The sequence below is a fragment of the Plectropomus leopardus genome, chromosome 13 (assembly GCF_026936395.1).
Source record: "Plectropomus leopardus strain MGB_pleo_1.0 chromosome 13, ASM2693639v1, whole genome shotgun sequence".
Lineage (NCBI taxonomy): Eukaryota > Metazoa > Chordata > Actinopteri > Perciformes > Serranidae > Plectropomus > Plectropomus leopardus.
In genome coordinates, this window is record NC_142188.1 from 25,235,836 (window position 1) to 25,251,603 (window position 15,768).

At 41.5% G+C, this 15,768-nt stretch overlaps 1 protein-coding gene across 3 annotated transcripts in view; it reads left to right on the top strand.

Moving 5' to 3' along the window:
• Positions 1–265: 265 nt before the first annotated feature.
• srfb (serum response factor b) overlaps positions 266–15,768 on the top strand; it is a 30,137-nt gene continuing 14,634 nt past the window's right edge. The window contains exons 1-2 of one of the 3 annotated variants that reach the window (XM_088086199.1): positions 266–1,168; positions 7,128–7,394. In XM_088086199.1, the coding sequence (XP_087942325.1) occupies positions 524–1,168; positions 7,128–7,394 (912 nt within the window). In that variant the 5' untranslated portion in view covers positions 266–523. The remainder of the gene's footprint in view (positions 1,169–7,127; positions 7,395–15,768) is intronic. The other 2 variants (XM_088086198.1, XM_088086197.1) reach the window with 2 other exon arrangements.

A 15,768-nucleotide genomic window follows, 5' to 3' on the forward strand; every position in this document is an offset into this window, starting at 1 on the left:
AGAGACAGCACCAAATAAGGAAACATTGTATCTCTTTATAAGGAGGGAAGTAGTTCCTGGGTTGTGATATTACTCCGCTGTCGTAAACGCTGTTCAAAAACTACATGTTTATATATTTATCTAAAGCACGAGGAGATAAACATTACTGTATTGGTGGGGTAAAATTGACCATTTGGACGCATCGAGGTCTACATTAGCGTTATTTTCGCTTCACAACGCGGACTACTTGACATGGCGGATTGACATCGATGGCGCTCTCCGTGTTTTCCTTTTTGAGAAAGTGCTCAGAGTTTTGGAAATAGAGGAGGAGGGTGATCCAAACTGAGCCGGGGTTGAAGGGTCTTGGGGGCAGCATCACTTTCGAAAGTTTGTCTCGGTAATTTCCTGGAGTCTCCAAACCACCAACCGATCTGGTTTGTTTACATTTTGTGACACAGGCGTGTATGCGTTGGATCAGCCATTTACGAGACAACGCGCTCCAGCTCTGTCGGCTGGTGTTCAGAGACTCGGTTCAGTAAATATAATGTTACCGAGCCGGGTTGGATCGGCACCATCTGGAAACGGATCAGCTTCAGGCAGAGGTACTGCAGGACACGGCTCGGGTGTTGTGGGGATCCGTCCCGTTTTGGTCAGAGCAGGACAAGCTTTACCGGGGGTCAGCGAGAGTACCGGTGCTGCCGGGCGACAGGGGGACAGAGACGCCATCGGGATGCTGGGGGCTAACGGTCCAGGCGGTCCGAGAGGTGCCAGACCGGGGAACGGGACTGGGGTGACCCCGCTACAAACCGCCGTACAGGGCAACATGGTGGGGTTGAACCCGGGAGTTGTGTTGCCTCACGGAGCCAGGTTCGACCCGGACAGAGAGGGAGCTCCTCTGTGCAGCGGCTCGGATAATGACTCGGACTCCGGAGATGATGATGACCCAGTGGGTTCACTCGGGGACAGCAGGAGAGGGGTGAAGCGGGAGAGAGGGGAGATGGAGGCTGTGGTGACGGGGCAGGAGGTGGGCATGCCTCCCGGAGCTTACGGCATGGTGCCCGGAGGGGTCGCCGGGGCAAAGCCGGGGAAGAAAACACGTGGGCGCGTAAAGATAAAGATGGAATTTATTGACAACAAGTTGAGACGTTACACCACTTTCAGCAAGAGGAAGACTGGTATTATGAAAAAGGTGAGTCAGACGACTGCCTTTGGATCTCATCCAGCTAACATTTGAGTGTCACTTGAGTGTTGTTTGGCCTGTAGCTACCGCAGTAGGCCTGTAATATATTGTGATGTGAATGCATTCATTGATGAATGAAATTGACGTTGCACTTTAATAAAAACTGTACAATCATAACATCAGTTGGTAAACAGTGGTTCCTACCTTACTGTGCCAAAGTCTTAGGCCATCTTAAACTTTATTTTAGCAAGTTATGATGATCATAAATATTTATTTCTCAGTAGTCATTTTACTAAAAATCAACCAGAGCATACCAGAAATATGTATACAGTATTAAGAACGCAAATATTTCGGAATAAAAACTAACGTTGCGAGTATTAAGTGTAACTTCCCTAACCACTAAGCATGTCCTGAACTGTCTTTGGCAGACAATATGAGATTTACTATACTAATCTGCAGGTTTATTTACACCAGGTTGCATTCAAGACGTGCGATTGTTTGAGCTACCTTTTCTTATGACTGTATGATTCCATGTGCCACACTAAATATTGACTTCAGTCTGAAAAAAACATTTTCTTCAGACTTTTTTTGTGTCTTTTAGTGCACTGTACACATTCTCTGTATTCTATGTTTGATTCTTAATAATGAGATTGAGAAATACACAAATCACCATTACAACTTTGTTTACACAACAAATCTGTGGTGGCCTAAGACTTTTGCACAGTATTGTACAGTATGTTTGGAGACCTCTAATTTCATTCTTTATAAAAGACAAAAACCATTGTGGCACAGACTGACTCGCTTGATGCAAGAGAGTCTGAACATTCATGACAGGCAATTTGCTTTAAATAGACTTGAGCAAATGACAATTCTATTTATGACCATGCATGCCCATCCCAACCATCACACACACACATAGGGCCCGACACGCACTCAGATCTCCAGATAAACTGACACAGTCATTCATGCACTCACATACAGACGGGCAGGCCCAGAACTGTTGGAAGTAGTTCTCCATCAGTAGTCCTCAGTGGACAGGCTGTTCCCTGTGTCACTGTGAAGCAGGGCTTTGCTTGCAGGCGGCTGCCATGCGGTGGTGAGCAGCAGCGGGCCTGTAGGTGCCAACAGCTGACTAAACCCCAGGGAGACAGGATCAGAGGACATTCAAAGAGCACTCAAACAGAAGAGAGGAGCTGGGGACTGTCTGTGCATGCATTATGGCACTGTACACTTTTGACACTAGCATCCAGCCTCATCCAGTGATGACTTATCTTACATTCAGTTTTGTTTGTTAGATCTGACACACAAACAGTTGACATTAAAGAACTTGCTCCATAATTGCCTCCTTTACCATCTACTGAGTTTAGTGCAGTAGTAGTGCAACTCAAGCACATAATTATTGCTATAATGAAGTTGGCATCAAAGTTGATTAATTGGGGATGAGCTCAGCAGTTGTTTTGCTTCAGATGTGGCCATTTTTTATCAAGACTTTAAACAAACACCAAGCTTTATTGTGGTGCAAGAGTTGTCATTTGTTTTCGTGTTACTTTGAAGCGCTGGTACTGTGTACTCTGCTGTATTTCTCTTTTTTATGTATCCCAGACTGTTGTCGTGGAAACTGAGGTGTCTTTATGTAGGCTCTTGGCAACATGAACACTATTTGACACAGTGTGCAGATAAAGATTTTTGGAAATGTTGCCTACACTATGTCAACCATCACAGAAACTGAGTGGTGGGTGGAGTGGGAAGACTCATAGTAGACTGGTCTCAAACTGGTTTCAAGGATGAGCTCAGTTTAATTTTTTGATGCATGTGGAGAGTGAAGCAAATGCCCATTTGTTCTTCTCGGATATACTTTGGATTACGTGCATATAATTGCACAACACAGATTGTTACGTCATTTTGAGGTACAGGATTACTCAATTTAATGTGGTTCCTTTTTGGTTCCATTACTTGTCCAGTAATGGTCATGTTTGCATGTTTGCTCTTTTTGTAACTATGCTCAATTAGTCATTTTCATGGCAAACATTTTTGACTTGTCAATCACAAAGACATGACTACTAACATGAATTGTGGCTGAATTCCATTCAGGTGCATCGATACAGAAGGCAAGTAAGCCAACATGCACAGTTCCAGGCCTCTGAAACGGGCTCACCAAAGTGAAACGGTCTTTTTTAATGTCATTAGTTACAACTGGGCCTCTTATAGAGTATCCCAGAAATGAGTCCTTAAACCACAGAAATACGTTAGCATTTCAGCACCTCTGGTTCCCTTTGCTCGAAGTCAATGGATTTTAACATTTTTTTTACTCATGGACCTTGAAGTTTTTGTGTGTCTTAAAAAAGGCAGTGACTAAAGGAGAGTACTGAACATCATTACGCTGAGCTGCACCAAACACATCTTTACGGCCTTGTTGTGGCGGCGCTATTAAATCATGAGAGCGTAGTGTGGTTTGTTGATAACCTAAAGTTAGCTATATACTTCTGGTGATTGCATTTAGGTTTCAAAATGGATAAAACTGATGTTTGGTTGTGAAGATTATCTTGCTGAACAAAATGTGTAAGTGAAACAAATGTTTGTTTGCCACAGAACCTATTCTCTGCAGTTATCCAAAATTTAATTGAAAAATCCCATAGGCTTTTTGATGAGGGAACCAGGGCATTGCCAACTTCATGTGGGCTTACAGAAAAACATCATCCCTGGGGGTTATCTTTATATCTAATGCTAAAACAATAAGTCAATTAGTAATACATGCAACAACAACAAAAACAAAACAGCAAAACAGTTGATAATTAATTTTTGGTCAAACATTCACTGTTAGGGAATCAGGATTGAAACCTGGTTCTATTGAGGACCAGGTTCTGTTTTCAAAACCCGAAAATCAATAACGTTTAAACTTACTGATGCTGTTATCGAGTCCCGTGGATCTTATAAAGTAACATTACATCTTGAGTCCAGCCACGTCATTTAAATCCAATCACTGGCCTGCATACATTGATTGTATGTCAGATTAAACCTAAATGCAGTACCTCCGTCTGTCTTTAGGGTGAAAAACAAAAAAGAAAATCCTTCAACTCCATCGGCTGTTGCTGCACAGCTGGCACAGTCTGCACCATCATCCACTCAAAGCAGCAGTGCTAAGCACACCCAAACTTTGGAGCAAGTACTGTCAAGTTAAAAATAGTAATCCAATGTTGAAATCTGAGTTAAAATTGCTAAGAGCTAGTTAGCTAAATAAACAAGGTTTCATAAGGTTTCACTGTGATGTGTTTGAGGTCAGCGCAGCAAAATAACCATTAGGCAAAGGTAAATAAAACGTCATCATGATGTGTTCAAATGTAACATCCAGAAAAATAAAATGTACTTTGGAGCGAGAAACTTGTTGTTTTGGGTGAGAAATTTGTTTTTCCAACTAGATAAAATGGATAGTAGAGATTGAATTACAACCTGTTTAATTTCCTATTATGAGCTGTAATCATCTTATGAAACATCATTAAAACTACTGATGCCAATATTCTTTAATGTGAATCTTTAAATTAAAATACAATAATTTATTTCCTAATGACTAAAAACGTGACTGAAAGTTACAGTAAAACCAGTCCTGTTAAAGGCCTATTTTTCCTTGTTTTTCTACCAAATAATTGAGTATTGATAGTGGTATCAATAAGGACTCGATAATGGTATCAATATCAATAAAAATTAACAATCCCCATCCCTATTCACTGGTTCTAGCTCTTTAATGTAATGATTTGCTGCTTTTTAGTTTTATATCACTTTGAATGTAGTATTTTGGGGGATTTCAAACTGTTGGTTTGACAAAGACACAGTTTTGTGTCTCCAGGAACTTTCAATGGACACATTAAAAAAAAAGTTTTAACCCTAATGATAAACTGAATAAATGAAGGATTAATCCATTGCAACATTATTAGCTGCAGTCCTTCATAATTTCCCAGAGCTAAAGGTGACAAAAAACAAAACAGCTGTATACTGCTAAGCCTGTATAGACGTGAAAGGATTGCTATCATTGTGTGGTATGGCTCATGGTAAAACCATTTGTGAAGCCTGATGGCAGAGTTGAAATTAGCAAGACAAGCGCCACCCCTCAAAACTAATGCTTTGTATGCTGTACACATTTCCTTTTCATTGGTGGGACTTTCCAGTGTTAAATATTGCCAAATTGCTGACGTTTTGCTAGCAGCTACTGTTACACTATTCAATTCTTGTTTGCACTTTCGGAGCTGTAGCCAGTGGCTATACAGTGCAGTTTGCTGTGTAGAGTATTGCTTTTGAGCAGCAAAGTTTTGGAGGAATTTGCAATATTGGGACAACTTTATGAACAACCACTTACAATCCAAAGTTATTTATTTTACAAAACAGAGAAAAGCACTCACATACAAGAAGCTGGAACAACACAAGATGATTGACTGTACACTTATTTGCAAAACCACGGTTTTAAACTGGCAGCTGTGTGGTCACAAAACTACCTTAAGGACTCGTGTTCCAACTGCCAACATAACACCTGAAAAATACGCCACTGTTTTTTGTCACTTTGAATTGCAGTTGCACAGACATGTTTGCATCCATGAGTATGTCTTCCACTGTTTTCATTTTATTTTTATTTGATTTATATGTTTGACCAGGAAGTGTTGTGTATCAGAGGAAGCAATTACAGCCAGGGTTGAACCCCCTCCCGCACTCTGCAGCCATGAATATTTATGAGAAAATCAGTGAAGCAAGGAAACTTATTAAAGCATTGTGTGGGTATAGTTTGTGTGGCCACCTTGCACACTTAAGGTGACAAATTAGTCCTTTGCTGTCTGGATTTTGGCCAAATATCAGGCTCTGTTGTTAGACACCCCTCTGTAGATGCTGCAGAGCCAATCAAGGGAGCTGTGTAGTTCATTACCTGCTATAATACTGTATTAGCGTGGGATTGAGGTAAATTGTCCAACCAGAGATCCCTTTTAAAACCAGAGAAACCTTTTAAACACATAAAGAAAACTCAATATAATAAAGGTTTATATTGCTCAAGTGAAACAAGCGCTGTGTGGCATTGAGCCACTATAACAGTAGCTGGTCATCATTAGCCTTTCTTTGCTCTGTCATCATATTATTGCACACAAAAGACAATCATACAAATAAGCTTCAGCATGTGCCCACATATAGAGGATTGGACTGATGGGGCCCATAATGAGCACAGTGTTCGAGCACGATGGAGCAGCATGAATGCACGGTTTTATAACCGCTCAATAAAACCTTTTTAATTTGAATGTGATTCGTCTCCTCCTCTTGTGCTCCTGCATACAATGGCACATCTATCAGCCACCTCCGACTGTACTGTGTTCACCAAGGTAATGGTAATGGCGCTGTGCCTTCACCGCACCAGAGGCATCCTCCACAGAACATATGACTCATTTAGATAAAAAGGCTTTCTCAGGAGTTCACCCTGAGTGCAGCAGCATCGTGGTGTGTTTGTGTGATGGAGTTCAATCTCATTGTGCTTCACCTTTACACAATATGTGTGTGTGTGTGTGTGTGCACGCTGTATAATGAATGACAAGGCAGCAGACTGTGATGGTGGCCTCACGTTTCACAGTCAGCTACCTTGGGGTGTTAATAATGATTCCTTGTGTCCTCTGTCAAGACTGGCTTACTACAACTCTCCCAGCCTATGCAAGCCAGTCCCCTGCTGCAGTCAGTCTGTCAGCTATATCACACTCTCTATTCTGGGAGCCTTATCTCATGTTATTTTAGCTTCATTTGTGCTATACGTCAGGGTTCACTACAGGCATATTTTTAGTTTCTAGTGTTTTCTCAGCTTTTTTTCTCCTGGAGGTTCAACCTATGAGATGAAGGTAATCCGAACCTCAATTTGGTGAACCATATCTTTATGGCGATTGAATTCCATCCTGACTCGTGGCCTATGTCCTCTGACATATACTTGAATTTCCCTCTTTCTCTCTTCCAGGCCTATGAACTCTCCACCCTGACGGGAACCCAGGTTCTGCTGCTTGTGGCTAGTGAAACGGGCCACGTCTACACTTTTGCAACCCGCAAACTCCAACCCATGATCACAAGCGAAACCGGCAAAGCCCTGATCCAAACATGCCTCAACTCGCCGGACTCGCCACCGCGCTCTGACCCTTCCACAGACCAGCGCATGAGTGCCACAGGCTTTGAGGAGACGGACCTCACCTACCAGGTGTCTGAGTCGGAGAGCATGGGTGACACAAAGGTTAGAATCAAGGTGGAAAGGTCTGCTGTTGTAGACTGGTCCTCCATGCAGGCGGGACACAAATAAAGAACACACTCCCATGTCTTTTGGGAAGATCGTAGTGAGCATCCCCAAAATTGAATGCACTTATTTCTGTACCTGTCCCAACAGCCCATTTCCCCAGCTTTCTGCAACATTGGTACTTCAGTTTAAGTCCTTATGACTCACTGTCTGCTTCATAACAGAAACATGAATTGCGGTGCAAAAAACCCCCACAAACTGATAAAGCACCATAAAGTCACAAATGGATATAGTGAGAAATCTCTCCAGAAAAGGCGAGACAAGCACACAAGCCGAGCAAATAAATCAAACCCACAAGCAGCTGCAGAAAATAATCTTTGTCTTATTGTAAACACAGATTTGAACTTTTGCCTGTTTTATGCGAGGCCTCTGTTTTGGGCTTGTGATTTTGTCCTGAGCGTCAAATCAATTTTTTAATTAAATCAAAAACTTTCGGTAGTCCTTCAAAGCGCTCTAAAGTGAAGTGAGAGCCAGATAGGATTTCAAGTATTATCCCAGTCACTAAAGGGAGCTGTCTACACTTGTGCTTTCTGACCTCTCATCCGGGAAAGCCTCGTAACACTCAGATAAATCACAGCAGGTCTGGGTTGTGTTAGGATGAGAAACATGCAGCTCGCTACATGGTGTTTATCTTTGATTTTGGGATGGAGCTGTCTTGCACTCATGGATAAAGTGCTGAGATTGTTCAATAGAACATACATTTCTGAAAATATTTGAACATGATGCATTTTTTAAACTTGCTAACCTAAAGATTGTCATCACAGAAATAAGTTGAATTTCGGAAGTGATATTTAAAAACATAAATGGCATTAGTTAGTTGGCTGTGTGACCTCTTCTCATCCTGGTGAAAAGCTGCAGTTTGCGTCCGTCTTTCCCACCACATTCCTGCAAGTATTCTTAAACCTCAGGTCTTTGAGATGTAGAAGCGAAGCGATAAATTCATCAGCAGACGCGCTTCACTATCCACACCTTCGTGCACTCACGTGCTGGAGGCCGAGATCCCCTCCACAGTTTACACGGCTTAAGTACGCCCCTTTGAAGACAGACACTTGCGGGCCTGTTTGGCTGCGTGCTGTTTTTACAACGCGCTAACTAACACGTACCATACACCGTCAAGGATGGGAGATCAACCTTTGCATGTTAAGCCACTCTCATGCCCGCTCTGCTCATTGATAAAAATTAGATTCTGCCTCTGTTGCCATATATGGTATGGTTTCCCTGCCTGCTCTCTTGGCTGAGGCCCCTCACATTCCTTATAAGCTGCAGCTGTCTTTGGAGTCCTGTGATCCCCCCACCCCCCCACTCATTTAGTGATATGGAGGGGAGGTAAGGATGTAGATATGAGCGGGTGGAATGGAAAAATTTGAGCGATACTTTACGTCCCTTTTTATGACGTCTATTTAGGTGGCTAGCAGTGACACCGTAACCTCTGCCCCTCCGGCTGCGATTATGAGTGTGGGAGACCAGCATGGGTCCTGTGAACGCTGCTCACAGAGGGAAACACCAGAAATTGTCATTATGTGATGCATGTCAGGATCAGTGTCGGACATGGTAGATACTGAGGCCTCAATTTTGAGGGATCATTTCTGTGCAGTAGGTCTGATGCTAGTCGCTGTGTGCACCTCTGCAGCGTCTGGACGCTATTCATCAAGAGAGGAGTATGTCATACATACAGTCCAAGCTAGTCTAAACACATCAGAGTTTGCAATGGCTGATGGGGGGTGTTGAGGACATTTTGGAGAAGCAAAAGAAAGAGGCTTAGGAGATAAGTGAAGTAGACGTAATTTAGTGCTCATAAAATTATGTGACTGTTGAAAACAGTTTTTTTTCTATATTACTCTGGCTGGATTAGGATTATAAGAAAAATCCTGAGAAATTCAATCATTTAAAAATCTTCAGCAATTGGCAGCCATTTCTGCATCTAGTATGTAATTTAGTTGTATATCTTTTTCAAATTATGGATAACAGGCCCAAACACTGCAGATAAATGGAGTTTGATACATTTTTTTCAGTAGTTAAAATGTTATTGTTAGATCCATCTTTCCAATTCTCTCTCCCAACACCTAGCATATAGTAAATAAAGCAATATTGTGTTTCAGGGATTGCTGTGGCACTGAAAATTCAGCCCATGGCCCATTATGACTGAATCAGCTTTTGGTGCTAGTCTGCCGAAATAAAAGCTCAACAAAGCCATCTCACAGTGCTTAAAATGTATCATCATGGATGATGTGGCTAAATACAGAAGTGAGCAGTAGCAGTTTCTTTCTGAATTTGGAAAATCAAGACAGCTGCTCTGGAAATGTTATCAAATCTAAGCTATAGTCCAAAAGTAGTTTTGGAGGAAGACATTTTAAAGGAATATTTTACCCACAAAAGGACTATTTGTATATCAGTTCAATCAATCTAAAACACTAATGCAAAAACAGCATGCACGGAAGAGGATTGGAATGCACAAGCAGAGTTCAAATCCGTGTTGGTCTCGTATGCACACGTGTTTTAAATAGTAAGGTTTAAGCATATAAATGGATAAAAAAAGCTTGGATTATACCTTTCAAGTTGTGTGACAGTTTGTAAACAAATGTTTTGATATAGTTTTGCTGTTGTTAAATGCAGCCCCCTTTATTTTAGTTCATCAAAATTTTTCTTAGTTTTTGGATTCTTTGTACACAGGCTAAAAAACTGACACATAAATCATTTTGTGAGCCCAGTATTATTTTATAGTGTGTAATTGGCCATGCAGTTACAGACTCGTGCTTTGTATCAATCTGTAACTTCTTGTTTTCACAGTTGATAGTTATGTGCAATTGTGTAAGTGTAACACTTTGAAAAGGCTGTGAGCCAAATTATTATTATTATCTAATCATCTGCTGATTGGTCTAACGCGTATTGAGCTAGGCTGAACTGATTCTTGGGTCAGTAGACCTAAATCTGCTAGTGAAAACTGAGCTTGCAAATGTAATCTAGCATTGAGAGATGTCAGAATGAGGAGCATGGGCTACTTTCTGGAAACATCATTTGGCATATACTTTCAAAAGTCACACAGGGAAGAACCAGTGTATTAGTGTTAGGGTAATAGAACATCAAATTTAAAGTGCGTGACTGAAACGCCTTGGCTTCTCTACTGTTATTGCTCTTGCAGCCCACATTAAGTACGTAAAACCAACTGCTATTGGAAACACATTCAAGTCTGTCCTTTAAGAGCTACAGCAAGGCATGCTGGGAAATGTAATGTCTGACGTAGAGGTGAGTGAGTAAAGTTGAGGTACTTTACAATAAGGGTGCATTTGTAATTATTGTGGCGTCTTACAGCAGATCTTTAGATTGTTGTGGCTTCTGTGACTGCCTCTTGATATTAGACAGTACAGATGTTTTTATGCTTTTTGGGTTATTTTTGGAAGGGGATGGCAAATCCCACAACTTGTGATTGCTTAGAGGATCTAGCTTAGGATAGAATTCTCAGTATCACAGTCTCCTCTGGTTTTCCCCTCGCTCACTTTCTCTCCCCTTTCTCCATCCCTCTCTTTCCTCCCTGCTGCTCTGGCTGTCAGCGCTATTGCTGTTATAATCCCAGTGAAGTATATTTGTTGCGCCGCTCATTAGCACAGATCACACTGTCTTTGCTGTAATGTTGCAAGCAAAATGTCCAAACTGAGGCCACCGTTCAGAGCAACAGCTGACGTGTTTGTTTTCCCTGCGCCGTGCCTCTTTGGACATCCTGCGACAGATCTGTCTGACAGCCTTTTTATTCAACATATTGCATGCATACAAATGTGCACGGATTTGAATAGGTCTCCCTAGAGAAATTAAAGTGATCTGATCATGAATGCACGGTGTTTTTAAGGGAGAACTGTACTTGAAAAAATGAAGTATTTATCATTTTCTTCAGTCTTACTGCTGTTGTGAGGGCAGAGCAGTGGCTTGGCATAGCTTACAAGAGAGAATCAGTGAGATAATGGAAAGTTAATTTACTCAGATATGCGCTCTTATCACAAGGCTGCCCCTAAACGCACTGTTTGCAGAGAGAGGTGTTGGTGGTGTCAGAGGGATTCTGACGGTGTCGGCAGTGAGAGCAGCATGTCGGCTGTAAGAGGGGAGGAAAGCAGCGTTATGTCACCCCCACCTCCCCTCCCCCTTCCACCCCTTATTTTACAGCAAGCAACTGGACAGGTCAGCCGCCATTGGCTGCACCTCCTCCACTTGGGCTGCCTTGCCTTTTTTAGCAGTCCCAAATGGAGCTGCAAATTCCATGTTGCTGGCAGGGTGACAGACTGGGAGATGGGAGCCAGCAAATGGGAGATTAGACGAGGGCCAGCCACCAGTAAACTGCACAATGGGCTCTCCAACCAACACTGGACAAGCCTGCCAGTTGTCACCTTCAATTTGGAATGATTAATCCCTAATGAATAGGGAATCATTTGTGTCCTGCTCTTTTTAATTACTTGCTCATTTCCTGTTACTTAAAAATGTGTCTCTCGTTTGATGATCTGTAGAGGATTTTATTCTCTTACCATATATAGAACCCTTACAAACGCACAAAATTTGGAAACCAGCATATTAAGAGATCTTTTCAAGAGCTCCAAGAAAATGTTATTCTGCTTGTGTTTTCGTAGCACCTCTACCAAACCAAATGAAAAAACCCAACACTTCTTGATTGTGTAAATAAGATAGCTGCTCATGGTTTGCACATGAATTCTATCTCCTAATCTTTTTATAGTAGGATTTCTCATATGATCATCAGAGGGGCAGGATGTATAACACTTAAGATATCTCTCTCTTGTAAAATGGATTAGTTAGCATGTTATGAGGGTTTACGTTAGTGGCTTTGCAGTCAAGAGGATTCATTGCTTATTCCAGACGACTCAGCTCTGCATCCACAGGACTATAAATTGTGACTTCATTTGTTACCTTCTGGTAGCTCATTATACAAAGTGGCCTGTTTCTTTTTTTCTCACAGCAAGGAGAGCAGTAGTGAGGTTGATTTGCAAACAAGTGGTAAGATCTCTGAAAAAACATAAAGATATTTTTTGTATTTCGTCTGTATCCAAGAGTATCCAACTCATCTAGACACAGGTAGAATAATATTGTAGGGCTGCAGCTACAGCGTGTTGGATTTAGAGGGATATATTGGCAGAAATACAATATAATTGTAATAATTTGGGTTTTTTTAGTGTATAATCACCTTAAAATAAGAATCATTGTGTTTTAGTGTAGCCCATTTAGTTTAGAATGAGCCATTTATATCTACAAACAGAACGGGTCCTCTTCCATGGAGTCTGCCATGTTTTTTTTTCTACAGTAGCCCAGACTGGACAAACCAAACATGGGTTCTAGATAGGGCTATTCACATTTTCGTGTCATGCAGCTCTCCTACATGCTTTGTACACTGGTGAAGTTTCTGTCTGTTGCAATTTGCAACTTTACGTGCTAGATACCACCAAATCTGACACACTCGACCTTTAATTGACAAATTATTTTCTCAATTAATGGGCTAATTGTTAAAATGCCAGACAAAAATGACAAATACCCATCACAATTTCCCAGAACCTGAGGAGGTCTCTTCGAATTGCTTGTGTTGTGTGACCAAAAATTAAAGTGTAGATAAGTATTTTCAAAGAGCATGAGACAAAGAAAAAAAAAAGCACTCCTAGAGCGCAAAGCCAGAGCTGGGTAAAGGTTGGCACTTTTGCTTTAAAATTACCTTTTTGATTAAAACAGTGATTAACTGTGATTAAAACACAAATTAAGAACAACCGATTAATCAACAATTTGTTTCAGCTCTAGTGTTTAGTATTATATATACTACTCAGACTTCCAGTGCAGTCAAATATTCCAGTGGAGGGGTTCATTTTAGGTGGCGGAGATGATATGATGGATCAGTGTATAAGATTGTAATAAAAGAAGCAGGAGATGGACTTCGAGAGGAAATGGCAGTGCTAAGGGTTTGGCTACACTTCTTCTTTGAAGGAATGCATTACACCACAGTGGCCTATGTTTACTATGCACTGCCTTGACTCTGAACTAAAAGCCAGCGCTGTTTATAGACCGGCCAGTTGAACAGGAGACACATGGAGATGGTCAAACAAAGCAGTAGGTCAGTGGAAGCTTGCTATGTAGGTCATAGAGATAGTGACAGTTTGATTAAACCTTTTGGTTACCACATAGGTTAAAACCTGGAGTATCAAGCGGTTCTTGGATCTGAGTTGAAATAAGCAAGCGCAGCCATTTATTTCTCCATTGAGCGCTGTAACAGTATGACCTTGTGCTTTTAGTGAGCCCTGCTGTCTTTTTTTGAACAATGGTACAAGCTGAAGCATATCAGTCATCTCAGTCGGTTTAAAGGAATTCAGTCGTTATTTTGCAGTTACAATGGTGCTAAAAGCCTAGATGGCGACTGTTTTTTCACGTGGCCTCCTGCTGCCTCAGCTGGACTGAAAAGGGTTAATTCCCCCTCTGAGGTGCTCAGGTTTCCAGCCAGCTGTCTGTACCCTCAGCTGTTTGTACTCTCGCCCCTACCCTGTCCCCTGTCCCTGAAGCTCACACAAGTCTGACTCTGATCCGCCTGTCAAACACATACACACACACTCTGCTACTACTGTGGCTAAAAAGCTATGACACCATTGTCGTGATACCAGACACTGTTAGCTTGACATACTTAATCCCCATCGCTGGTACGATTTTTCTTCTGCTTTGTGACCGCTGATCTCTTCTTTCTTACTATCTTTAAGATTTTTTACCTGTTTTCATGCACACAGTAATATCTGAAACCCCTACACTGATGTAGTGTAAGTTGTTCTCATTTGTCTTGGCTTTAGTGAACATGATGAAACAACTGTTACTTTAATCAAAATTGGAAAGTCACCCTGGGAGAATGAAGATGTGGTGACAGCTGCGTCATGCTCTGACTGTCAGCAATCACTCTGTGATGACTGACAAGCCTGATGGTTGTTCGTGATTGGATGACAGGTCGTTGTTGGGTGATTTTATTCAGTTTTCCTTCTTGTTTGAAAGGCCAGAACAACTGTGAGTCCTGTGTGGCCCTCCCCCTTTGACTTTCCAGCTGCTGTTTAACTAAAGAGGTAAAGGACCTTGGACTGTCAGAGCCCCTCAGCAGGTCCTGTATCTGAGTTGCAGACAAGACTACTAACTGCTCAGCACTGCGTAGTTTTAGTTTTGTATACTCTCGTTGATTAAGAGCAGCTTTTATAATACGACACCTGCTTAGCCATTTGCACATCATTAGGGCCAGAAAACTTTTAAGTTAACAGCAAATCTCTTGAAAATTTGTCAGTCTTCTGAGTTTTTACCTCATCAATTTAAAAAAAAACGTTTTTAGTCATTGCAGTGAGTCATATTAGCTACCTTTAAATATTAAGCTGTGAACAGACTTGGGGCCAATGCTTACAGTAACTGCATTGGCATGTTTGCATGGTAGTGTGTGGCTGTAAGGCCTTATCAGGAGTCCATGCTGGATCATCCACCTCTCACCCATGTAATCAGTCACATATAAAATCCAATACGGCTTTGCTAAGAGAGGCTCGCCCAGCCTACGTCTACACTACCTCTGTGTTATTGATAATGAATGTGCATTTTCAGAATTTCAGCCTTATAGGATGCAATGCACTTCATTTACTTGCCTGCTCATTGTGAGCCTGGCTGTTGTTTCCATATAATAAGCCCTATTCACTCTCCTCATCATCTGTTACACTGCTGCTCTGTCTCAAGTGCTTTGCATCTATGACACAGTAGCTTTGGCCCAATTCCGAGGCTGAATCCTCCAAAGGACAAGGCCTGCAAATATATGTCCTTTAGAAGACCCGAAGTCCAGGCTGGGGCTGTTTTTTCTGCACAAATAATATGCTCCAGCCTCACTGTCAAAAACTAATGGTTTAAAGCTTCTCTTAAGGAAGCTAAAGTGTAAATACGTCTGGGGACTGGTTTTCCAAAGGCCATGGTACATGATACATGTTGTGATGCTTAAATTCAATTGGAGGTGTTGCAGTGTTATTGTGGCATTGGCAATAATTGTGATATTTAAAAATTAAATACTTATAACATGTTAATAATACACATATGATATTGTATATATGATCCAGGGCCTCTTAAATAATTTCCATTTCTTCATGTTCTCACTTTGTACATCCCCCAGTGCTATCTGGTTGCCTTCTCACTATCCATCCAAGTGTAATTGCTATTTTAGTATGCTTTTGTACAGATATGGTTACAGACTCTCTCTCAACCTCCCTACACTTGTATTTTGAATGTAATTTATTTGCCAAAACAAAAAACACCATAACAAAGTTAATCGCATGGTTGC